Here is a 26174-nt window from a genome sequence, read left to right on the forward strand (position 1 = left end):
CCTCTTCAAAATTTACCAATTTGTTTTCCCAATTACAATAACCGCCGGTTTAATAGCCAATCCCCTATAGTGGGTACGAGTCCAAGCATATAAGGACCAGCAAGTAAGCAAAGCAAAGAGCGCATTTTGATACGTAGAGGTGGCCCACCGAAGAGCTCACTTCTACCGGCGTATCGAGTCGGCGGGTGGCCCGGCACGAACAAACTTGCGTGCACTGCCCGATATTGCGAGTTTTGCTTGAGCCTTGTTCCTCTCTGCTATGGAGAAAAATTATTTCTGAGGCAGCCCAGCAGTTCGTTTCCGATATCTGCTGCTGGAAATTGTGTGATTGGGAAACTCGTGGCGAAAGTGCCTTGAGGTCAGGGCGTGTTATTGTCATAGCTTCTCCTTGTGCTCTTTTCAACGCGTATTTTTCAGTAGCCGCAATTCCAGTGAAAAGAACACAGTGCATTATCAGAAGTTTCATAGGTTTATTCGGCAGGTAACTTGGATAAAAACTTGAGGACAGAATGGTGAGATGATATGTTAGCTGTGGCCGTGGTAGCACCACAGTGCTTCATTTAGAGATTTGAAGGTTTTTGTACTCTCATGCAGCCTGCACAAGCCATGCCAGAGCAACGACGCCGAAAGCGCCAACCGTTTGCGAAGTCGAAGCCGCACTAGGCGGAGCTGACGTGGTCGGAGGCACCCCGGTTGGACTGGTCACAGGCTCGTGGGTTGGTGTAGTGACAGGCTGTTCGGTTGTGGGTGTGATGGGCCTGTGTGTTGTGGAGGCGGTGACAGTTGAGGGCTCCGAGGTTGTCGTTGTCGGCGGGGGATGCTTCGGAACCTTGAACAGGTTGTTGATGGCAGTGGCCAATTCTTTCATGTACTCCGAGAGGGTAACCTCTTTCGCAATGCAGGGTCTCAATGCGTATTCGAGGCAATCGCTGAGATTCTTGGCAGCCCTGCGTAGAGGATGTTTGTAAGATTGCATTATTGTCAGTCTCCAATGACGTGGTAAAATTTCTCCCAAATGAAATGTGACCAACTGGTACAATGAACTATCAACATCAGGAATGGCCCTCTTATATAGCTCAACAAAATTACGCAATTTGAGCTTCAAAATGAACATCGATCCTGCGAAAATCATGACTAACATAGACTGTCTGAGTAATTGCATGCAACAGCTTCGACTAAAACACATTCAGGTGTTGAAAACCGCTAATCAATCAAATTACTATAGCAAAAGGAATCGAAATTGTGTATCAATGAAGTCTTCTGACACATTTCTACAAAATATCAGTTGCACAATTTGTTCTAATTGAGGCACTGTCGAACGCCAGTAAAGTTACTGGCTCACTTTTGTTTGTTCGTTCATTGGGTTGTTTGACTGATTGTTTACTTTATTGATCGATTTATTGATTGATTCATTGATTCATTGATTCATTATGTGTGACAGTCATGAATTATTCAGTCATGAATGACTGAATAAATCAGTCATTCATGACTGATTTATTGATCGATTGTATTTTTTTGTTTCTCTCTTCATTGATCTTTTTAGTGAGTAACAGGTAATTTTTGTGTTGATATATAAAGAATATCGACCGGTTTGTATCAGTCGTTCTCCATGTATTGCTCATTAAATATTTATGCAGCAAAACTTCAATCAATCTTGAGTAAAGTGAGGCTTTAAAGTACCCCACAAATAAGAAAAGTTGTGCAGCATGTCGCCACTAGGGGCGATTCTGCTAAACCGCCTAATAAGGTACTCAAGCACGTGATGCAACACTTTGAGAATAAGCTCAAAGATATTGCGTCATATAAAAAACTTTGATGGAAGCATTTTAATGCTGCTACACTGTCGTTGCACGACACATGGCGATATCTAAAGGTATCTTTAAGGGCCAAGTCGTCGCAAATATCACATGATCAAGGAGCGCTAAAGAAGTGGCATGTGCGAGAGAAAGTTAGTTACCGTCGGTCGAATCCCTATCACGTCCCGACTTTTTTTTAATATTGTTTAATTAAGTGTGTGTTAAGCTGCGCTCCTAAATTATGTTGGGTAACTGAATTTACCATAAATTACGCAACACACGGATTTACAACAGTCTTGAGGTTCCCTTCGGTACTCTGACGAACACCGCCTCCTATTCGTTCTCCAGACATGACTTATTCAATAATATTTACTTTTTGTCCTTCACTGTTCCTCTCCCATAAAAAAAGGGGGGCGTAACTGAGCTGGTAACCTTCATTTCAGGTGTCTAGAAGTCCATAGACTAAAGAACGTCATTGGTGACCCGGCTTGGTTAAGGTCTTTTACAGTAAAGGTTAACATCTCTAACACCACGGGAACGATGAGTTGTACGTGGATTCATCTAATATTTGTTGCTTGCGGTTTCAAACGCAGTTGTCACTTCATTTAATAATTGCTTCATTCATAACCTCGCCTTTCGACAAAGTAACTCCAGGATATATGGGGGCCCAAGAGAAGAAATCCGAATATGACGCTGGCGGAAACGTCACGCGTTGCAACTCCAATATACTCTAGCACCATAATGCGCTCTAACGTATTCTGTAGGAAACTCTAGGAAACTCTAAGCCTGTAACCCTTCCCATTGACGTGTCAAATGCATTCTGCTTTCAAATTACAGATGGAAAAATATCAATTGTTTGGGATTGCCCTGTATTTTTTTTTGCAAGCGATACGGAATAAAACTTACATTTCATTGTTCTCAGCGTTCTCGATAGAGTAGTGGAGGCTTGAGAACCTAGCGCTGCAGTTGCCCATGTGCTCTTTACGGATGCAGAATCCCAGCTTCTTCACACCTGCAGCAGTTGTCACGAAAGAGCCGTATAAACGTGGCTTTCGCACATTATCATTCCCGAAATCTGGTTACGCAGGTACACATAAGGTCAGCACGCAAACCACACGCTGATGATGAGCGATCGAATTTTATATCACGTCTAGGAATCTAGACACAACAATTCAGCCAGCTTGGCTTCGTGGGCACTGATGAAACACCGAAGTTGGTGGCCTTCCCTTCAGAAGGTTATCACATTTGAACGTTTTGTGAGTCTTTCAGATGGCTTGTGTCTCTGCTCTTTATCAAACACAATTTGTTAAGCTTTAGGGTGGGAGTGTAACCGTCAGCTTCTAAAACAACAAATTATAACGGTACAGTGGCGTCACTGTGGTAACGGGCACACCATTTGTCGGACTGTTACCTTACTCCCCTTCAGTGCAAGCCCTGGGCAGTGCGTTTTCCCGAATTCCTGATTATGATAGTTTTTTGATGTACCACTCAGGTTACTGCGGCATGTAGCTGTTTGCTGGGCAAAGTTTCGCCTTGAGTCTTTGTGTGCTATTGGTGTTTAATTGTCTTAGCCAACTTCGGTGGCGCATATACCTGTCTACTATGGCTATCTGTTTTACCGCACACCCCGGACATGGCGAACTCACATACGAACAAAGCCGCGGTTGAAATTTGCGAGAATGTTTAGCTTCACCATGGAGAGCAAAACGCGACAGCGTAATCAGACTATGTTCGCATCGCTTTCTCAATTCTTAGCCTGACTTCTGTTCTCAGTTGATACATCAGCTGTGTCACAAGGAACAACACGTCTGTGCTCGACCGAGTATGCGGTTTCCAACTATTCTAGGACGATTGCTCCCAGCAAAGTTGTTAGTTGTGCACTAATCCGTATCTCGGTATTTAGCCATTTATAAAATCACCCACAATGCGTTCGTAAGTCAACACAGACACCCGCTCATCTGGCCACACTGTTCATGCCGTCGTGGATTATGATGACTAAATATGCTTAAGCGCCTTTCAATGGGTGGATTTGTAAACCACTCATTCGCTGCGGAACTTACATGTTTTGACCCAGGTGAAATTCTACGCTTTTGCGACGCACCATTACATGTGTTAATGCCAGTTATCGTGTCACAAAGCCTTTGCCTTCTCGTGAAATCAAGTCAGCTTAAAGGGCCGGTGCTTATCCTGGCTTCTCACAACATGTCCAGCCTAAAGCTATTACTCTTTTCTGATTTTGACTATAGTACTCCTGGCAGTGCAGACATATTCGAGCGGTGGCCGTTCTTGCCGACGTCGCTCATTTCATTTGTATGTGCGGCCATGCACAACACACCTGCTTTGTTGTCAACGAAATCGCAGCTTGCCTGTTCAGCCAGTTTTAATTGCTGCGCCGACACAAGGCTCACATTCCCATTACAGTGTTGGGTTCTGTCTCTATCGGTTTGATCAAAAATTTCAATCCCTGTAGCTACACTTGTTACAATCAACCAAAAACAAGAATGATATGCCATTTGTTTGTGAGGGGCTTGCAAGACCGGTTTCGCCACCTGAAAAGGGGGGCCGGAATGTGCGACTGTCTCAACCTCGAAGATGCATTTCTGGGAGATGCACTTATCGGAGATCAATGCGTTAAATATGGGACCTTTTTAAACTTTTTTTAGCCAACAAATTGTAATCGTACGTCGGAGCTTTAAAAATGGACTCTGCCTGTTTCAAGTATAATAATGAGCAATGTATACAGAATGTTTATATAATACCTTCTTTATTTGCACGTGGGTATATCCCTATCGCTTAGTCCTGTGAATTCCTTCTCTTCAATAGAAATACCACTATGTGACCTAAACCAGCAATGTGTTTTTGCAGATGGCAAACTAAACGCCACAAACACAACCAAACATGGCGAAATGTCAGCATCAATCTATTTCTCTGTTCTCGTGAATTTATACGAAAAGTTCCTAAAGGGAAACTTCCTTTCAAGTGTAATAGCGAGTACTCTCAAGCGTTGCACTGACCTTCGCACATCGTCTTGTTGAGAAGAAGGAAGCGCAGCGAAGCGTATCCTTTCTCCTTGTGTTCGAAAAGTGCCCGTTCGGGTGCTTTGCAAGCGCTGTAGTATTCCTCGCACACAGAATCTTCGGGAAGTTCTTCCTCTCTGCAAGAAAAAAATGAGATGTACCAGAAGACTTCCATTACTCGTTTTTATACTCGCTACAGGTTATAGACAGTGAAAGCAAGAAGAGGAAAGGCAGGGGGTGAATCAGACGATCGTCTGGTTTCCTGCCCCGCTCAAGAAATAAGAGAATTGCGATTCAAAAGACAAAAAAGGAGAAAGAGTCGAGGAGACCAGTGCACATACAGAGGAGTACAGAGCTTCTCGCCTGGGGTCAGAGCTTCTCTGACCTTCATGACTTCAGCGTTCTCACATACGACTTCGTAATTGCGGCCACCGAGGCATTTGAGGGTGAGCCAATGGTATTACTGGAGTGCTGGCAACACTTAATTAACAAGCTCCGGCAGTCTCAGAGCAGTTCAGGCTTTCGCACTTTTTAACATATTCAAAGGCATTATATTATAACGAAAATAAAATGTTAGAAAACACAATTACACAAACGACCTAGTGCAACAGCATATAACGCTGTGTGTCGTAATTGTTTTCTATTATTTAAACTGAGTGGCCATGAAGAGTCTGGTTATAGCCTGCTGTCATAACGCTTACTAAAACCATGTTATTCCTTGACAATATACAATTCTCGGATATGGTACTGATAATTACGATATCAATTACAGCAAGTAGACCCTCGGTGGAATTCTGCCATTGTCTTCGGCTTGGTTTGGTCTGGTTTAAAAAATGTTGCCAGGCCGAATAGGACAACAGAAACAACTGCAAGACACTCGCAGTGCGTCCCCAATTTTGGCAAGGCTATGAGTTTCGTGATGTTCCCCTGGACCAGGGCCACACCATAACAGGCTTGAAACCTGTGCAGAGATCCCACTTGCCTACGTGCATAGAAGAGTGTCGACCTACAGGTAGTATATGGCAAGCAAAGTCAGTTACTACGCAGCATATTACATACCATGTTGGAAATAAACTAATAATGGCCAAGGGAGATGATCCACATTTTCCTCAAATTGCTGCCATTTTTAGAGCTGAGAGCGAGGTTCTGTCGTTGTTGGACCAGATAAAACTTGCCGAGTTCAGGAGACATAGACAAGCATTCGAAGTGCCTAAAGGCCACGCCGTTTACGCAGCAAAGCCAGCGGCTGAGGTAATACCTGAGTGCCTTTATCTATACTTCGGAGGGAAAGTAGTACCAAGGTGTGAAGTGGTGTTATCTAACTAAAAATGCTTGCTTGACTCTGCGTCACAAATTTTTCGTAAATAGAACGCTTGACAATTTCTTGTGTGCATATTCATTTTTACATCAAGTTTTGTTTCTACGTAGGCGTAACCGACACAATTGCATAATACCCCTCCCCTATTTTTATATTACCATGCTGTGCTTCTAAATCAATATGTGCGCTGTGTTTTCATTTGTAGACCAGTGTCTGGTGTTATATTTTCCTACGTGTATCTTGCATTAATAAACAGTCAAAAATCGGTTCGCTCTCTTCATATTAGAATCATTCTTCATTAGGCACTTTATTAAAGTTGTTGCAGATATTGCTCCCAACTTTGGCATATTCAAATTATTTTATTAGGATTAGTCTCCTAATTGTATGAAGGCAGATGAAACACATCTTTCCAGGAGTCGTTTTCAAACACTTTAAATATTCTTTTTTGTCTGATAATTACTACAAATCTAATAAAAGCAAAGAAAAACATAGCCCCCTATGGTTATGTTATCTCAGGAATGTATATTGCATAACCCGTTTTTAGAATCTCAATAACTGCTTGCTATTTATCGTATGTACTGGATTTAAATGACAGTAATGGCGGTCACTTTGTTACTTTAGACTGGCCAGAATCAGGGTGTGTCGAGGCAGATTCTGCCAAGGATAATTGAGAAGTGCCTAAAAATACACTATTGAACCACTAATTCTGCGTACGACGTGATGCGTTTGCGTTTCTTTAAATAAATACGCAGAAAATACTCTTCCGCCTTCCTGCAGCCAGAAGTGTTCGCAGTGGCTATCCCTCAAGTCTATGCTATACAGCAGTATAAAAGGTGGCAATAGTCTTCAGCGTCCGCGACGAAAGAAACTGTTAAGCATCTAACCTCAGAGGCAAGGCGATGTGTTTCTGCGTGTCGGAAGACTTTCTGCTTTCCACAAACTACAGCCGCTTCGCGGTTTCATCAAGGTTTGTCACTTCTCTGTCTGGCATAACAAAGTATTGATATGTGGGGTTTAACGTCCCAAAACCAACATTTGATTATGAGAGACGCCGTAGTGGAGGGCTCCGGAAATTTCGACCCCCTGGGGTTCTTTAACGTGCACCCAAATCTGAGCACACGGGCCTACAACATTTCCGCCTCCATCGGAAATGCAGCCGCCGCAGCCGGGATTTGAACCCGCGACCTGCGGGTCAGCAGCCGAGTACCTTAGCCACTAGACTACCGCGGCGGGGCAAGGCATAACAGAGTAGCTGGCGGGTTCGTGCCATTGATATAGTAATAGCTCCTTAGTTCGAGTTTCACGGGACTGGAAAATGTCTATGTTAACAGAATTCTGAATTACTGATGAATCAATAAAACAATTAAAAGCGTGTGTATTACATCTATGCATTTCTATTCTCTTGGTGAATACGAGTGCAGAACTATTCTGCATAGCAGAAGCGGGAAATGAGCAGTTTTTGTAATTCGTGGCTTAGTTCACAACATAACAGGTGTTCGAACCATCTTGAGGGTCTTGCACGTGACCTTCTTTTTTGCTATGAGAATGACCCAAAACTGATCCTTCGTTTGTGACGGTGTAGCAAACCAGTTTATAACAGCACACGGACCGTAGCTCGAGCTCTTCAGCTTCAACACGTCACACACCTGCCATGCTTCGTGCCAGGTGCATCGATCGCCTAAATGAACTGGGTCGCGGCAAAACATCTCACCGAATTGACGAGAATTCTGTGCCATTATTAAAAATTGGCACGTACTGTGGGAATAGAAAACATGCAAAGCACAAACTAGGAAGGTGGATATGTTACTTAAAAGTAAGCCCTAAATTATGCCGTACCTGACTTCCATGCCATGATGATTGTGTTTGCATGAGTCACTTACCTTCATCGCCAATTCACGTCAAGTGGTCCTAAATTTAGTATCACGTGACGTGATATGTGGAGCTAGCGAATGACCGTGAGCACGCTATGAGCGTAGCATATAGTCATACCTTAAATCACACGCATGTCATGACTATCATCTCTAGATGCGTCATTTAAGGCACCATTACAACTTCGACGTGACCCGGCGCGCGTGCGCGCCTGCTTTCGTTTTGTCGTATCATGCCGCAGATGGCACGCCAGGCGCCGATCTGCTTGCCATATACTCGCCGGAGCACGCAGCACTGCGGGGTGTTAAGTTTGGCCCGAAAATTTGTCTGGGAAGACGCCATTGTGCGTAAGCCGGTCTACTGGGGAGGCTCTCAATCCCTTCGGCGCCCAGTCTGCCAGACGCTGTCGAAGATTTGAGCCATTACCCAGACAATGTGGCAGACAAAGGCGAGCTCCCGACTTTCAAATGCGGACCCTTTCGTCGTCCCTTCAAGCAGCAGCGGTGCCTGATGACCTCGGTGATTCAATTTGCGAACCGGCGTTCTTTCTACTTTTGGCCCGGCTGCTCGCACGCATGCAAACCGGCTTTGATGCCGATCCAGAACTCCTAGTCCTACTTGCTACGCTAAAAGATTTTGTGCCTTCTTTTACCCGCGTAGTACTTTTTGTCTCTCTCGCGGCTTTCCGACGTCTCTTGCGTATTCACCACTTCTTGCGACTCGTCTCTGAGCCTACTGCTCGCAGCTCAAGGTCGCTAACACTCTCACTGAACTCGTCAGCTGTCGACGCCGCGCCGTCTAAATGATTTTCAAAAAAATCAACTATTTCACACTCTAGACTGGCGGACAGCTTGACGCTCTTAGGAACAGTGCAGCTGCTTCCTTTCGAAAAATCTCGCTCGCCTTGCTGGGAGCTGCCTACAACCGCACTGTTCTTCTCACTCTCTGCTTTCGCTGCTTTTCCTGAGATTTCTCCGGTGTTCTTGACTACTTCCACATTGTCTGCAAGATCAAACGTCACGACAAATACAGTTGAGGTCTGTACCAGCCTGTCTACCGCTATTCTAGCTGTCTCGCTAGTATTAAACTGGCACAGCACCTCGTCGCATTCGCTCTGAACTATGTAACGTTCAACCACCACGCTCGTGGTTTGGGAAACCCCTAACCTTTCTTTGCTGTAAATATGTGTAAATAGTGCCATAAACCTGTTTGTTTTCGTATCCTGCAGCGACCTTCCTTCCGACCCTTAACACGGGCTATAACGCATGAGCGTTTGAGCGTGACCAGCATCCCTCTACAACACAGGAGGCGTTGCCCTACGTCACGAAGAGAGGAAGACGCGGTGCTGTCTGGGTAACGTCGTCGGCACGAAATGATTTCGCGCTGGTTGCCGCCGGAACGCACCGACGGACGCTGGTTGCACCAATCGCGCCTGGCGTCAGACTATAACGGCCAAACCTCATATGCGCGAAAATGCACGCGACAGCGACAAGCGACGCGACGTAGATCGGCTTCGCGCGATCAGTCGCTAGCGCAGGCAAACCTCATTCACGCGACGGCTTCGGCGAGCGAATTCCACTGTTGCTGGCATGAGGCCGTCTACTCGCACCAAGAAAACCGCGTAGCGAGCGGTATGCAATTTAAAAATAAGATATATTGTTGTGTATTGAAACGGAAAGTGTTTATTATTGCCTTGCAGCACTTTTTTATATGCACATGCGTAATAAACATTGCGTTATTTCTTGTTGCGCATACGTGACTCGGGCAGGGTCACGTGCACCTATGTAGTCTTTGTCTTTTCCGGTATTTCGCTATTGGCTGCTTGAGCCCAGCACTTCCGGGCGATGAGCAACGGTTTCCAAATCTGGAGAACCGAGCGATCGCGCGAAAACGAGCACGCGACACGTCACGCGAACGCCCTGTTTCGTCGCTCATAGCGTCGCTCGTCGCTGTCGCGTGCATTTTCGCGCTTATGAGGTTTGGCCCTAATATATGGTGCTCGCATTTTGTTAGCGTAGCGTCGCAGCACCCAGCGTGCACGTGCGTCAACGTTATGTCGGGGTATATTGTGCCCTTTACGTTCGTCGTGTATTAACGTCATGTGATACCAAATTTGGTATATGTGGAGCTAGCGAAACGGACGCGAGCACGCCGTGAGCGTAGCATGTAGCGATGTTTTACATCACGCTCATGTCAATATTATCATGTTTGGACGTGTCATTTCCCTTCGTCGTCTCCTCGCGTCACTTATTGCCGAATTTCGTATATGTCGAGCTGGCGAAATGGCCGCGAGCACGCTATGCCAGTAGCATAAAATTATGTTTTACAAGACACGCATATCATGATTATCATGTTTGGACGTGTCATTGTTTTAGTCGTCCATTCACGTAACCTAATACCACAATTGGTATATGTGAAGCTAGCGAAAGGGTCGGAAGCCCATCGTGAGCGTGGTATGTTCTCATGTTCTCACATGACACTCACATCATGATTATCATGTTTGTGCCAGTCATATACCTTCGTCATCCATTGACGTCACGTAAGACCAAATTCGATATATGTGAATCTAGGGAAATGACCGCGATTGCACCATGAGCGTGGCGTGTACTCATTACTCATAACATCAAAATCATGACATGCATGTCATCATTTCCACGTTAGGGTCTGTCACTTATGATTGCCATGAAGTCATGTCATACTATTCAACTTTCTGCATATTCTCATGTAAACTAAACCACCGCAAGAGCAGCAAGACCATGCAATGTAAATCATCATAATCACGAAACACGTGTCATGATTTTCATGTAATGACTAGTAAATTATATTTGTCATACAGGTATGTTACCCAATACCAATTTTGTTATTGGTACCATTATCGAGACGGCCAGAAGAGCTAGATAGATAGATAGATAGATAGATAGATAGATAGATAGATAGATAGATAGATAGATAGATAGATAGATAGATAGATAGATAGATAGATAGATAGATAGATAGATAGATAGATAGATAGATAGATAGATAGATAGATAGATAGATAGATAGATAGATAGATAGATAGATAGATAGATAGATAGATAGATAGATAGATAGATAGATAGATAGATAGATAGATAGATAGATAGATAGATAGATAGATAGATAGATAGATAGATAGATAGATAGATAGATAGATAGATAGATAGATAGATAGATAGATAGATAGATAGATAGATAGATAGATAGATAGATAGATAGATAGATAGATAGATAGATAGATAGATAGAAACGCTCAAAGTTGCTCAGGTTCACTAAAAAGGCTTCGCATTAAAAAGGTTTTACCAGGACGAGAAAATACATCCGTCCGAATGATTCTAATGACCAGGGTCACGTTCACAAGCATTTGCTTATGGCCAATGAAATCTGATGATGACATTTTACGCATTTTTTTCAAATATCTAAAAACTGTTTGTGCTATAAATAATAATGGCCTTCAACTTTTTTATACCATTCAATGGAAACAAAAACACTGCCGGTCCATGTGATCACATTTGGGTGCTTTTTAACGATCCCTACGTGATCGAAATTTGCGTAGCCCTCCACTACGGCGTCTCTCATATTCATATGGTGGTTTTGGTACTTTAAACCCCGCCCCGTCACGGTGGTCTAGTGGCTAATGTACTCGGCTTCTGACCCGCAGGCCGCGGGATTGAATCCCGGCTGCGGCGGCTGCATTTTCGATGAAGGCGGAAATGTGGGCCCGTGTGCTCAAATTTAGGTGAACGTTAAAGAACCCCAGGTGGTTGGAATTTCCGGAGCCCTCCACTACGGCGTCTCTCATATTCATATAGTGATTTTGGTACTTTAAACGCCACGTATCAATCAACCTTTTTATACAAGCAAATGCCTTAAAGTTGAAAAATAAAATGCTAATTTACGCGTTTTTTTCTAATTGTTACTTCAATGTAGCAGCCGCAAAGTGTGTCCTACTCGAAAAAAGAACATGTGCAACGAACACAGCTCCTTCGCTGTCAGCATTTCATTATTTTTTTTTGTTTTAGGTCTCTAAGCTCAATTTCTTTAAATTTACCTATCACTCCTTCGCCTGTATATAGAAAGTCAATTATTTTGTCCAAGAGCGCCGAACACAATATTGTGGCTCCCCCCAGGAAAAAAGTGGGTAAACGGCTGCCACAAAAAGAGTAAGACAGTCATGGCTCTCGTTTGACTCCCGTTTTTTTTTAATAGAGTACTTTGGCTTACAGGTTCATGCTCATGATCATGTCTTAATCAATAATAGTTGAACATGTCGCTCGTATTTAAGTTGTAGTTTCATCAGAGTGTTTGAGCTGAAACCGTAGATTGCATGAAGGTCACTTCGCTCGCTCTAGTACTTCGGTGTGTTAAAGGCGTGAGTTGCTATAGTCTTTCTTATTATGACATACTATTTTGCTGCTAAAACATTCATTAATTCGCCTCTGTGCTGAAACTGGGCTTTTTTCAAGCACGCAGAGAACAAAAAACTCAGCGCTCTCACCTCGCACCTGTACTAAAGGGGCGCGGCAATGCGCTTCTCAGGTGATCAGAGAAACACATTATCACCATGATAGCTTTGAAAAGCTTGTTTCGTGACAATGTGGTGCCGCCATACTGTAGATGGCTATGAATGTGAACAAAAAATCAACCTTGTTTGTCGCCTACCATTTGCTATCGATGCAAATAACGACAATTTGTCATGGTTCAATGGAATGAAATTCACTTTGTCTAGTAAGAGATCCCTTTTGCTTGCTTTTAAAAAAGTACGAGGGCATTATTTCGCTTAGATTTCATCTAAGTAAGTATCTTCGTTTAGACAAAGTTGATGAGAAGTCTATACACTTCTATCTCGCACAACAACAAGTGAACTAACGTGCTGAACACAAAGGAAAACGTAGCCGCAGCATATTTCAGGCTAGGCACGAACTGCATTTAGCTTCGATGCAGTCAGCACCTCTTGCGGCTGCGGCACATGAGAACCATTTGCAGTCGTGGACTCCGCGATTAGCCCGACAGCTTGGTGCTCTGCCCAAACTGAGCACGTTTTAGCCACTGTTCGTTTTCGCAAGCGCGCCGCAGTAGCATTTCGCTGAAGTGGTTTCGCCGGCGTTGATCTTGGCTGAGCTCTTAGAACACGCTCATGCATAGAGGCAATTTACAGGTGTTTTACGCAACAATAAATGCATGAAAGTGAACTAAAGAGTATCAATATCAATAGATATGTGTATTTCATGAGCAATACAATCTGTCGGCAGGTTTTGGGCCGCCCAACCTTCAAATTAAGCAAGAAGAGTGTCTTGCACTCGCCGCCTTGGCGCTAAGTGTCGATGGCAAGTACTCCGTACAGAAATGGTCAGTGACATGACTGAGGAAGGCATTTTCATCTTAACGCAATGAATAGAGCGTCGGACACGTCATTAGAAGGTTTATGTTGGGATCGCGCGAACGGAGACTGTGCCACTTCATGCACTCTGGTTCATTTCAGCTTACGTCTTAATTACTATAGTCTAGAGCACAAAATCGCTGTTTAGATTTTTCATAACAGGCTTCTACTTTTCTCTCCCAGACGCTTTTTTTTATGTTTTACATGTGAAGGTCCTTATAGTCGATCTCACTCCTGTGTGAGGCGCGACCACCATTGCTGCGCATCATCATTCCCTCCCCCTCTGCTTTCACAAGTCTAGTAATCGTCATTACGCCCATGCGTCGAAGCATGGCAGTGACGGAAGCACAAGTATGATGTCAACTCTATCACTAAATCTTTCTTTACTGTATATTCGAACCGTTTTACACCTATTTCGCTAGCTAATTCATGTGCAAATGATTTTTTCGATATAAATGAGCCAATTACAAACTCCACTCCACAATACTACCAGTATTTCGCTATGTAGATTTTAGCCATAATATAAATTTGTGGTATTTAGTGATGATGAACATTCCGGAAAAAATTTGTTCGAGCAGGCCCAACCATATTGTCAGTAGAAAAAAAAGTGTTTTTCTCAGTATCAGTTACAGTGCATTTGCTTTTTTGAGAAAAAAACGCCTAATATAAAACCTATACTTACGAGCGGCACACGTCATCTGGGTAGTTTTTTGCAGACGCTTTTGGAACCAAGATATCGACACCATGAGCCTTGGCCTGAGACCAGTAGCAGGTTGTAGCCTTAATCACGTCGCACTTCTCATCCACATCGTCGATGCACAGCGCTATAAGGAAAAGTGTGAAAACAAAACAAAGCGAGGACTTAATGCTTCATCTGACAACAGTAATTAAGAGGCATCGTACACATGCTGCACACTTGTGGTGATTGTTATGCGCGACAAGTGCTGATATTATCACTAGGTGAATACGCTTGCTTTGTGCGCTGTGTAAAGACATCATACCTCTTTCATGCGCTTCTTTTTCTTCACAGCCGCTGTTGTCCATAATGATATTCTTGATTCATGCACTCAAACGTCTGAGTAAGCAACTTTGAACTGTTTATGGTCTCTTTATGAGCGCATTGAATGGCCATTTCCATAACCTTTCAAAGGTTCGAAGTCTCGAGCTTACAAAATGAAGTGAAGACATACGCAGCATGAATGCAATGAGCGGTTTTATTTAAGCCAAGGTCACTTTTTTTCGGCAGTCATTGATGTGCCTGACTTGTGCTCACACAGTACATTTTTGAAAAAAGTGTTACTAAAACTTGTTTCTATAGTGACCTTTCACTTCACCGCCAAAACGTTGGACTGCTCAGCGAAGAGTCTGGCGAAGTGAAGCAGCTTCAAGCGCCCAAAGTCAGAACGCATCATTGACCCTAGAAAATATTTGGTTACGCCAATTTTTAGAAACAAATCATGCATAATGACTTCATGTTCGTCTGCCTTATTCGGCGGCACAAACCATAAAGAACCTGTATTACAGAATTCAACTGTGGGTTTTCCCTGCGCGCATACGGGAGAAAACAGTTTTAAATGCGGAGCAACTCTTAGACGCACCCTGTCACTCGTCGTTGGCGTCCACACCCCCACTGCGCATGCTCGGCTCGTCTCTCCTCTTCATTCCTCTCTGCCCTTTCATCCCCTCTTCCTTCCCCTCTTTCGCTTGACTTCGCGCTTTGTTTGACTTTAGTAAATGCGATGAAAGCAACAGATGCCAACAGATGGCAACTGCTCATGAACGCGAGCGTGCTGCGAAAGGGGCGGGGCGAGCCAAGCAGTTTGTGCTGCCGGCTACTCCTTTGATACGACACTTCCAATATCACAGCTTCGAACACAGCTGGGAGGTATGCGACTGACTGCGCTTCGACAACGACCTTACACTGGTTGGGAGCATCAAAAACAAAGCGAAGCAGACCAACACGCTGTGGGTTCTTCCGAGCACGTTTATCAACGTTGATTTGAAGGGGACAGCGTCAACGACAACGTTAACAGCGGCAACGATGACGACGAGAGACTGCTAGAGCCATTCAAGTCGCACTTGGTGTGCGCATCATGTAAGGACTTGTTTGTACGTGGTCACACACCATCGATGAGCGTGACCAACGGTTACCGCTACCCGCCTCGACCCGCACACCTAACAGAGATGAGCGCTATCCGGTGGGTCCCAAACCATGCCCAATCATGCAACATTCACGAGTTAAACCCACCACTTTGATAAGCATTTACTCGAGTTCCCCCTATGGTAAAATGCGGGCGGCCTTTTTTTCTTCTCCCAGCAATAATAACAAAGGCTAAGAAAAGCGGTCGATGTGTGAGCAGAAATGTGCCAACCGGAGCCCTCTCCTGCATACAGCCGCTAGTGTGGGACACAAAGGTCATCGTCTTCCCGGCTGCGCCACACACTGCGTGTAACGTGACTATCTGCAGGGCGACCGACCGGTACAGTCAAGCCGGCCGAATATTCCTTTGAAATTTTTGATCTGATTTCGTCGCGCTAGAAGTGTAGAGTGAGAACAAGTGCTACGTGAAGTACGTCGTGATGAATTTGGCAAGAGAAGACTAATGTAATAGCTGCTGGGGTTTAACCCTTTCACACATCAAGTACAGTACCGTGTACACGAGTTGTTCTTGCTATTTGAAAGAAGCAGGGCGAAAGAAATGGCGAGAAATGTCGAGGTTTGAAATAACTGAACCTTCTAACAACTGAACTTGTTTTCATTTCCCTTCATTTTGTAGTGTACCGCTGTATAAAATCACTTTTCTGGGGGCACTATCACATTGGATGAATCGTTCGACATGCCGCTTCCTGCAGCTTCTATGTGAAGAGTACAATTTTTCTTTGCTATCTGTTATCAAGAACCCTAATGTCGGGGATCAACTGTATGCTGGCAAGAGGGCCCACTATGCGGCGGTCAAGCTTGGGCTGACTGTCCCAACTTGAGAGTGGCCCGCCGCGCGTTGAGTCGTGCACCTCAGAACTTACAGTAAAGTTTCGCATCCATCCATTCATTTCTCAAAATTCACATACCGAAAATATAATCTGCACTGTATTTCTAGCCGCAGATTACATTTGATTTATACCAGAACTGAGCATCAATGACGTAAGAAGAGAAGAAGCAGATAAATAATGAAACAAGGCAATATCGTTTTTGTGACATTTACTGAGTATTTTGATATTTTGTTCTATCGAATTCACAAATTTACAGACAGTTCTTTATAGGTAGCGTCTGAAAGGGTTAACCTCTCAAAACTACAATATGGTTATGAAAAACGCAACCGCCACAGTGAATCGGTGGTTGCGGTGTCCTGCTAATGACCTGAGAGTCGCGGGTTTGATACCAGCCCCAGTAGTCTAGCCAACTAGCCCAAGCGAAATAGCGTTCTGAGACGCTAAACCCCGACGGTTATCAGGACGTCGCCTTACTTTTTTTTATTGGTGAAAGATGTTTCGCCAACTAGTCCAAGCGACATAACTATCTGCTGCAGCCCCGCCACAGTCGCGTGGTGGATAAGGTGCTCAGCTGCAGACCTGCAGGTCGCGGGATCTGATCTTGCCTGCGGCGGCTGCATTTTCGACGGATGCGAAAATGCTGTAAGCCCATATGCTCAGATTTGGATGCCCGTTGAAGAAACCCAGGTGGTCGAAATTTTCGGAGCCCGTCACTACGCTGTCTCTCATCATATTCAGTTCTCTTCAGTTTGTTATATTGAAGACCCCTAGAGGGTATTACATAATGAGTGGTAACGAAGAAAAAATACAAATTGTCATTTACAGAAGTTTATACAAAGCAAAAAACTTGGTATTCTAAAGTGTTATTGATACACCCCTGTAACCTTTATTACTCACTGTTAGCTTCAATATCATGCACCAGAGGCTTTAGATACAGAGACGGGCAGGTTGTAGAGGCTCGGGAAGTCCGTTTAATTCTGAGGCAGTTCGAAAAACAATGGGGATGAAAAAGTTGTGGTTCATGCACGTGGACGTGACACTTGGTGCGAGTGACCTAGGTAGCTAGATGTGCGCTCTGCGTTTGAATTGTAAGGTGATTAAAGAGGGATGAAAAATAACTTGTTGTATAGAGTGATAGGCTGGCGAAACAGCAACGATGGGTGAGAGGTGAAAGATTGCTTTGTGGTTTCAGTGACGTGACACTAATTTTAAGGTAATACGCGGAATCAATAAATCTGGCCGCTCGATCTGGAACCGCATCTAATGCTACGGTGAGATATGCCTAATGTGGATGCCAGACACATGACGCGTATTCAAGCTTTCGCTGAACAAGTGTTTGATAAGTGATTACTTTTACGTGCTGTGAAGTATGGCGGAGGTTACGTTTTATGAAATTGAATATTTTGTTAGAGGCTGATGTGATATTAGTGACGTGGGTGCGCCAGGATAAGTCACTGCATACAAAAGGTGAATTTGAGATGTTAAACGCCACGTATCAATCATTATCAATCAAACCATCTGCTACAACAAAAGGGTCCGCTTTGTTAAGACGATCGAGCTGTCCTTGCAGGTAACCGGATACGGCTTGAAGGCAGGTGCCTCACTCAGAAACTACGGCTCGTAAGGTATGTCGAACTTCTGTGTCTTGACTGTGTAGAATATGTCCAGCGTCACGGCACTGGAGTTGTTTCAACAGTCAACAATAAGGTGGGAAATGCCTGCGCAGTGGTGCAAAAACGGGCTCAAATAGAGTTTATCTGTGAAAAATTCACGCTTCATAACGCACACGAATATATTTGTCTTGTGCCGCTGGTGTTGCCTGAAACACACCCTCCACGTGCGGACGTGTTTACGTTGGTCAATAGTGGCGATGCGTATACCCGCGACTCAGGGAGCATCCAAATGCTCGGAGGAGTAGTGTTCTCTGCATGCACTTGCCAATGCATTTCTGAGATTGCGGATGCACCACGGAATTTTCTCGAACGAGTATTCGTTTCCGCCACCATGATCAATCGACACGTGAAATCAGAAGCCCACAGAATACACAGGTCAGGGTATGACAGTGTCGGTCAGTCTTCAAGCACCATCCAGGATAACGAATTTTCCTTACGGTATTCTAATAATTAGCTCTGTTAAGATTAGTCAGCTTGTATCTAGCCATGAGTGTCGTCATAAGTCTGTCTGGACTTGTATGCGTGTGCGCAGTAATATTACGTTACTATGTTCATTCAATAAAAATTTTCTGTTGAAAGGAAGCGCTCTGGTGGTGTTTACTTTCAGTCCTTTTTATTTTGCACTGTTTTGTATATACCAGCAATGCCTCTGTACAGTGTTTGCTAAATACTATTTTTTTTTTCAATTGTAGACGCCGTGAGATTTGTGCGAATTAGCTCTTACAAGCAAATGTTAAGCCTGGCAATCGAGGCTAGTCAGGGGCGCAATTCCCGCGTCGAGTCTACCACGATATCTTGCCACGTGTTTAGTGCTTCCTGACGGGGGCCGATTCCACCGACCTATATCTGTTATCATTTTATCAGTGCTGCTCAATGCGCCGCTGTGCAATCGGAAAAGAAACGTTAGGAATGTTATCGTCGGCCTGATAGTCAGACGGTCGCCTATGCACTATCAGATTCTACACACGCCAGGAACGCTGTTGTACAATCGGAGCACATGACGCCAGCTCTATCTACGTATCGATCCAACGTGGTGGCTGAGTGCTATCGTGTGCTGCTGGTAACCATGAGGTTGAGCACTTCCTTTCTGAGCAATGCAGCCATAATCACAGAGCATAACAATTTAAAGGCAACCAGCTACAAGGATTCAGGGCGTGTTCAACAATGCTGGAAGGTTGAACTTGATTAAGAGCACTCTACTACTTTCTGAGCCGTCAGGCCCGCGATTCGTTTTTGCGCTAAGTTCTTTAGAGACTTCAGTTTTAGCGATATCAGGGAAAATTACAGCATGTCAGCGAAATACGTAAGAGGGTTGTCTAATAATGACTGGTGCAGCAGTGGGGACAAACAACATGATGTCATGCAAAATGGTAATAGAGCGCTCCGTAGGTTACAGATATCTGAACTAAAAAGTAACATTTCCAAGCAATATTAGTTAATTTACACAGGCTAGAGATTAGGCCAAATCGAAGTTTTGATTGATGGCTCATAGGACACAGCTCTTTATGGGGTGACACTTACAGCATCCACTCATTTATCCATTATTATATAATCATATCTGAGACTGCCCATCCCGAAACAATGAATATGAGGCAAGACATATTAGACAGCCCCGGGAATTTTTATCAGTTGGCTTCCATTAACGTCCAATGATAATGTATAGAGCAAGGCTCCTGGCATACGCCTTCATCAAAATACGACCGCCATGACCAGGATCTAACTCGCGACCGGTGGGTCGTATATACACCCCTCCAGTTATGCAATAGAGAAATGTATCCAGTGAAATGTTTCATACGAGGCTACGTGTCGCGCTAGGCCTGGCTCTTTTCCTGGTTCGAGGCGGTGCTTTATTCCGGCACCGAAACGCCCCTCACTTCATGTGGGTGTCGTCCCGTCCACTGGCCAGCGAGAGCTGCAAAGCTCATTGTCTTTATTCACGCTACAGCATTGTGGAAGACTTAATCGTAACTGCTTCCCAACGATAGCACACTCAATGGTCCTACTTATCCATGGTCTTCAATCAAAAGCCATTACTTATCCTTCCCTTTTGTCTCTAATGCGCTTCGTATCAGCTCCCATCGTTAAGCGAACAAAGCGGGGGCGTTTCCCATCTCAGAAACTACCCGACACTGCAGCGAGTCCGGCCTGGTAATACTTCGTGGGGAAAGATGTTCGATAACGCCTGGGCTTTAAGCGTTATTCTTTAGTAGAGAAATGACGCTAACATCTAAGCCACAAACTGTTTTGACCGAGGAACGCTGACATCCAATTAAGTTACACCACGCTCCAGCCTACACCTCCTTTTGAGAAAAGCAGTCTCCTCGTCACTGCACAGTAAAGACAGAGCACTGACGCCCTTTAGCCAAACCGAAAATCTCATTCACTTCCATAACCCTACACGTTCGACTGTCAACATTTTTTCCACAGAGGTCTGTACATTCGCCGAAAGAAACTTTGCAACCGCAGCTCGTACAATAATTCGTCAACCAACCACCGGGAATTTTTATTTTTTTTTCTTCAGGAGGCTTGTATGCTCACGAATGTCATGTACTGCTTTTTTCCAACAAACAGCTTATTGTAAAATGGCATTTTCATGCTATTCTCGTTCAAAGTTATACTTTGAAAAACTTACAGCTCTACATGTACATTTTATTCAAATTTTACTGTTGCCACGTTTGTTGCAGTCAGCAATGAGAAGCAAACAGTAGGACACCATGAACTGAACTCCTGAAAGCTTTCACAAGGCATCACAAGTGTGAAAGCACTTGCCTTCTTCTGTTTTGTTTTTCCGACTTCCTTTCTGTTCTTTTTTTTTTACTTTCGGTTGAGATACTTCTTCACCGAGTGCCGCAGTCTTGTTTGTTCACCTCAGTTGAACGGAGTTCGACTTTTTTATCCTCACTGTCTCGAGAGATTTTGCCATCAATGGATGGCTGTCTCTCTGAGGCAGAATATCCGTTTCTCTGCACTCTAAACATTCAGGTTTTTCATCTACGCTTCCACTCGGATATTCGTTTTGAAAGATTTTTTTTATTCATCATTTTTTCAAATCTAGTCCCTTATTAGAAAACCTTTTGAAGCTTTCAAGTGCTCTAAAAATTTGTTTGCAGTAAATACTGCAAAAGAAGAACTTTTACGCGCTGTACGCTGCGGAGGGTGTTTTTTTTTAATAAACAGTAATCTGGACTTCCTAACTGTAAGTGCTACAAACATGTATGCAAACCTCTACGGCACATAAAGTTGTCACTAACAAATAATACCCAAAATACTGTGGACATGGCTTGTTGACTAGGCTTCGAAAAAATAAATGTGTGCATTGGTAACAAGCCATTACAAACAAAAAACGAAGGAGAACATGAAAAAGCGGTCTTTACCCGGCACACATGGTGTTCATTTTTGCAATGAATGAAGCACCTAAGTGTGGTACCAAGAGCAATAACAATCAAGTGTAAGTGAAAGCATGGACTTCCACGTTCGTGGCAGCTATATAAAAGGTTAGGTTCATTTTTCAACTATGCAAGAAAAAAAATAAAAAAGATGGAGGAAGTAATAGTTGTGTCAAGGTAGAATGACGCTTACCATTCGGGAAAACATCAGCGCCCCCTCTTCCCTTTATAAGAAACGTGCTTCCATGAACCCCATTACACGCGACCTATCACGCGATGGGTGTACGCCTGGTTTCCACACGTGCGTAGGTATTCCGTTGCCGAATACAGAATTGGAAGAGTGGAATATCTGATGGTGCGGCTACATTTCCAATTCTGCAGTACATAAAATGATCTCATGCTGAACGATGAACCGACTTTCGATAACGTCACGAGATGAAATTTAAGCCCGACAACTCCCCGACGTCGCCTATTCCAACGGTCGTGTCGGCACGTTCAGTAAACTCTGCGACTTCATTCACATGCTGATTTTATAATCCGACTGTTAGTCCAACAGTTTAATAATATGAACCTATTCAAGTGTGTGGTTCAGAGCTGGGGTCACTAAGAGCAGTCATTCGAAACAAAAGTTCTTGGGTCAACTTTTTTTCATCCCTTTATCTCTTCCTTTGGTGCTCAGTCAATGCGAGTCAAATTACCTGGTCCCATGCGCGATTGTGGCTTGACAGGCACGAGGTGTTCGTTCTAGCTATCGCTTACGCGTAAAGCAGCGCGTGGGGACAAGACACAAAACGATTGAAACTACAGGAAACTCGCTTCACTCGGAACTAGTTTGTTATAAAAAAGCACATAAAACATTTACGCACTTTATACATATTTTCTAAAACAAACTACAGTCTGGTAACAGCGTAGCTGAACTCTTGTTACATAAGTACGTCATCCAATATGCTGATGTCGAGTGCTATAGTAAACAGAGTACATGTTCAACGGTTCTAGATTATAGGTTTCGCTGCGATGCACCTAGTATTACCGCAACAGGCTACGACGTCAACGGGCTTTCAGGCGGGAACGCTTTTCGCGGTTCTCCGCATTTGCTGACGTTCAATATCATTTTATGACAAGTTACTAACTTGGTCATATTCGTCCTTTTCAGGTGCTTGTAAATGGGCTGGTTCCCAATAGCATATCTTAAAAAGCGTCTGCCGAACAAAAACTGCGCGATCTCTTTTCGCCTGCATGAATCTGCGTTTGATTTTATATTTGTCACAAGAAGTTTTTATTAAACAGTTTGTACACGTACACGAGCCTTTAATGAAAGCAGTGTGTATCATGGTACGACAACCTCCACCGCCTTTTTCTTTTTCCTCTGCAGCTCTGGGCAATGTACACAAAAAAGAACACATAATTCAACCACGAATATTTTCTGCGTGCTTGGCAAACCATGTATTTGTCTGAATTATATGCACCTCTATATACTTTTAGATGGGAAAATCTCTTAAGGCGTAACCTGGTACGCGCCTGCTCAAATTAGAGCAGACGGATATCCAAGTTTGCGATAATATGTCAAAAGTGCAACGCAGTGGTTGGACAACGCAGCTGCCTTTCATATTGCAGTTGAGCAAGCATATCCATTGTGAGAGTGAATAAAACAGCACAATAAAATACGTATTGGTAATATGATAGGGAAGATGGTTGAAGTACAGTAAAGACTATTTTAGTCGAATTCACTGGGACAGTGCTAAATCTTCGAGTTAAACCAGTTCTCGAGCTAACAAATACGTTTGTATTAGTGCGTGTGACAGATGCGCAGCTTTTTTTTGTATATAGTTAAAAATGGTGACTTATCGCAGTGCCGTCACCATCCATACACTTACACAATTTAATAACACCTCTCCTTCACGGACATCTGCGCGGTTGTCACAAAAACGTGCTAAGCTGGAAGCATTCGAGAAAAAAAAAATCTCCAGGCCTGTTCAGAAGGTGCAGCACAGTCAGAGCGAAAGCTAGAAGAGCGGCCTTTCAAAGCCTTTTCTAAACACTCATTGGGTGACTGCTGCACGCACCTTTGCTTGATACTCGTTAGACTATTATTATTGAAAATTTTCGTCATTCTTCTGAGAAGCATGGTATCCGCTAAACTACTGCGAGAAATTTTGGGCCAATTGTTCATGCAGTGGCTGCTAGCGGTGAGAAATTATGCCTGAAATGGGTATGCGCCACAGTTATTAGCTGAACAAAACAAGCTTTTGTAATGGGATGAAGCATTGGACGACCCACTCGTTACGCTATTAACATTGTGCTACGACTGTTTGTTCTTTCACTGTTTTAGAACGCTTTATAAGTCGTATTAACGCGATTACTCTCCCGACATCAAGCCTGCCTAAGGCAAGTTTTCCAACATGTCTTTTGGACCAGCGTGGCTCAGTGCTAGAATACTGGGCTGGCACCCAGCCGACCTGGGTTCGAGCCCCATAGTGGTAATTATGCTAGATTTTTTTCTGATTTCGTGCGATTTGGTTACGGATACCAGTGGTGGCGGCGGCGGCGGACAACTGCGCGAGACCCGAGTTGTAATCTCATAACAGCTTTTGCTGTAAAACATCTCATTCATTGGATTGAGCACATGTCATTAGCGAAGCCTGCTCACCAAGCAAGAAACTCACTTAAGAAAGAGAACTAATGTTAAATCGGCCCCTGGCCATATTATCTACTTGGGCACCGCGTTTTTGGGAAAGTCCGTAAAATGCACTACCCATCGGGTACACCAAATAGTGTATCTAATTGCGGACTTGAATAGGTGTAGGGCTACCGTGTTTCATCTCCGAAAAAAGATTGCAGGTTCGCTAATTACTATTTTTTGCAGTACTCGAAAGAAATAAGCGTTTTTCTTCGGATAAATGATTGTCTTCGAAACGCTGTTGTGGATTATTTACCTGATTGAACTCCAATGAGCAGTAGCGCGAGCGTCGTAAACCTCCAGCTCGCCATGTTGGAAATCGTTGTTGGAATGGGGCGTTGCTTGACAAGTGGAAGGACACGAGACCGCCGTGTCAGATTGCTCGTAGACAGTGCCAGGTAGCGATATGGTCGCCGCGCTTTAAATGTGTCGTTTTTCCGATAGGCAGGGAGCACGGTGAGGCGGGAGATATGGCCACGGCTTGTTCAGTGCATCCCTGCCCTCGCGTACAGGTGACGTCTCGTGGACGGCGCCGTGGCGTGCGAAATATAGCGCGACGTCGCTTACGGTAGCTTATCGGTGCCTTTTTTCGAACGCGCAACAGGTAGAGACACAATAGAGGTGACTGACAAAGGAAGATAACGGCATTTGGGTACGCGTCACCGGGAATTGATGGCGTCGAATTCCGTCCATTCTGACGCTCCCGCCAACTGCAAACAGTCGTGTTTTCAGAGGGGGAAAATTTGCCTATCCGTGGATAACCAGTGACACGGGGTGCTCGAGATGTGCGCGTCAGTGGAACGAGTACGCTATACTTTAAACAGGTGCACTCGTGTAGTACATGACAGCGACAAGGTTGTCCCAATGAGCATTGAGAGAGATCAATAGACAGAAGGACATGAAAAAAGTTTGACCACCGCACATGCCGAACAGTGTTAGTAGGGGAGTCAGTTAAATCTTTCAAGGCTACTCTGGTTCTCTTCAACTTCTTGTTCCGGCGTTTGCATGATTGTCCAGTCGGTCTAGCACTGTGACTATCACCCTCCTGTCAAGGAAGTTCCTATAGCACTTAACGAATGAATGACCATGGTAAAAGAGTAGCGCTAGTCCTGTAGAACGTCGCTTAGTGTCGAAATACATGAACATATTCTACAAACTCAGCTTTTGGAATAGAAGCTGTACTGATGAAGTTCCCATTAAACAGTGTATTATAGGATCAGTTATCTGAATCGCGACATCCACTTCCAACTTGCCGCATTAAAAACGCATTTGTGACGCTGACGGTGGCTGTGAACAAATTTTGGGGAACGCTGTTCGTACTGGGCATGACGACCTGAATGTAACGACTCTCGTCGGCATCGTTATAGTTTTCTGATTTATTGATAACCTTGCAGTATTTATTGACAATACTCGCACGTCTCATGAAAACGTCTTCTGAAAGCCAGTTTGTGCGCATATATAGCACCCGTTCAATTAAGTTGTTATAAATGACTTCGTGATTGTTCCGGAAATGTGTCAAAAAGTATAGCGGGGTCAGTGCACGTAGCTAAGGATTTCAAGAAGAGACCCAAGCTTTCCCGTACGTGCCGAGAACCTTAAATACTACAAGTCAGTGTGCTACAGAGTGGCAGAATGGGCACCTTCATTCCATTCCAATTGCAATCCGGCCTATTAGGATTCGCCACAATTTCGTTTCTTTTAATTCTTCAGAATGACAAAAACTAAGCCATTCCCACTCTGGGAATGGTGGGGCCGTTTGAGGCCGTTCCTTCAATTCCTCAAGGTAGGAAATGCATCTTGATAGTTTCATTGAGTTAACAATGAAAGCCAACATAAATAGAGTACCATGATATGCATTAAGAACTAAAAAATTACGTAAAACATAGTACCGAGGTCGAGAGTTAGTAACTTGGAGGCATATCTCACGGCGCAAAACCACCCTACTAATTCCCATGTAGCCGCAGTTCTCCCACTGCATTTGCATGGTGAGCATGTTTGAATGAATGGTGATATTTCATTTGTTTAAGCTTAAATTTGCTAATACTAAAC

The 26174-nt window shown here is 44.0% G+C and overlaps 1 protein-coding gene across 1 annotated transcript; it reads right to left on the reverse strand.

Annotated features, from left to right (window-relative positions):
* Window positions 1-450: 450 nt before the first annotated feature.
* Window positions 451-24562, reverse strand: LOC119164701 (uncharacterized). Its single transcript, XM_037416916.2, has 5 exons — window positions 24382-24562; window positions 14081-14222; window positions 4811-4950; window positions 2703-2808; window positions 451-947 (listed from the first exon to the last, which is right to left on the reverse strand). The coding sequence occupies exons 1-5, from the start codon at window positions 24434-24436 to the stop codon at window positions 587-589; spliced, it is 804 nt and encodes a 267-aa protein (XP_037272813.2). The 5' UTR covers window positions 24437-24562; the 3' UTR covers window positions 451-586.
* Window positions 24563-26174: the final 1612 nt, after the last annotated feature.

This window comes from Rhipicephalus microplus, chromosome 9, assembly GCF_043290135.1.
Source record: "Rhipicephalus microplus isolate Deutch F79 chromosome 9, USDA_Rmic, whole genome shotgun sequence".
NCBI lineage: Eukaryota > Metazoa > Arthropoda > Arachnida > Ixodida > Ixodidae > Rhipicephalus > Rhipicephalus microplus.

Excerpts from the sequence above, each read along its gene's own strand:
- LOC119164701 (XM_037416916.2), bottom strand. The coding sequence starts at position 24,436 with ATGGCGAGCTGGAGGTTTACGACGCTCGCGCTACTGCTCATTGGAGTT. Across the intron at positions 14,223-24,381 it reads GCTCATTGGAGTTCAATCAG|CGCTGTGCATCGACGATGTG; the intron begins GTAAATAATCCA and ends TTTTCCTTATAG. Across the intron at positions 948-2,702 it reads AACGCTGAGAACAATGAAAT|GGCTGCCAAGAATCTCAGCG; the intron begins GTAAGTTTTATT and ends TCCTCTACGCAG.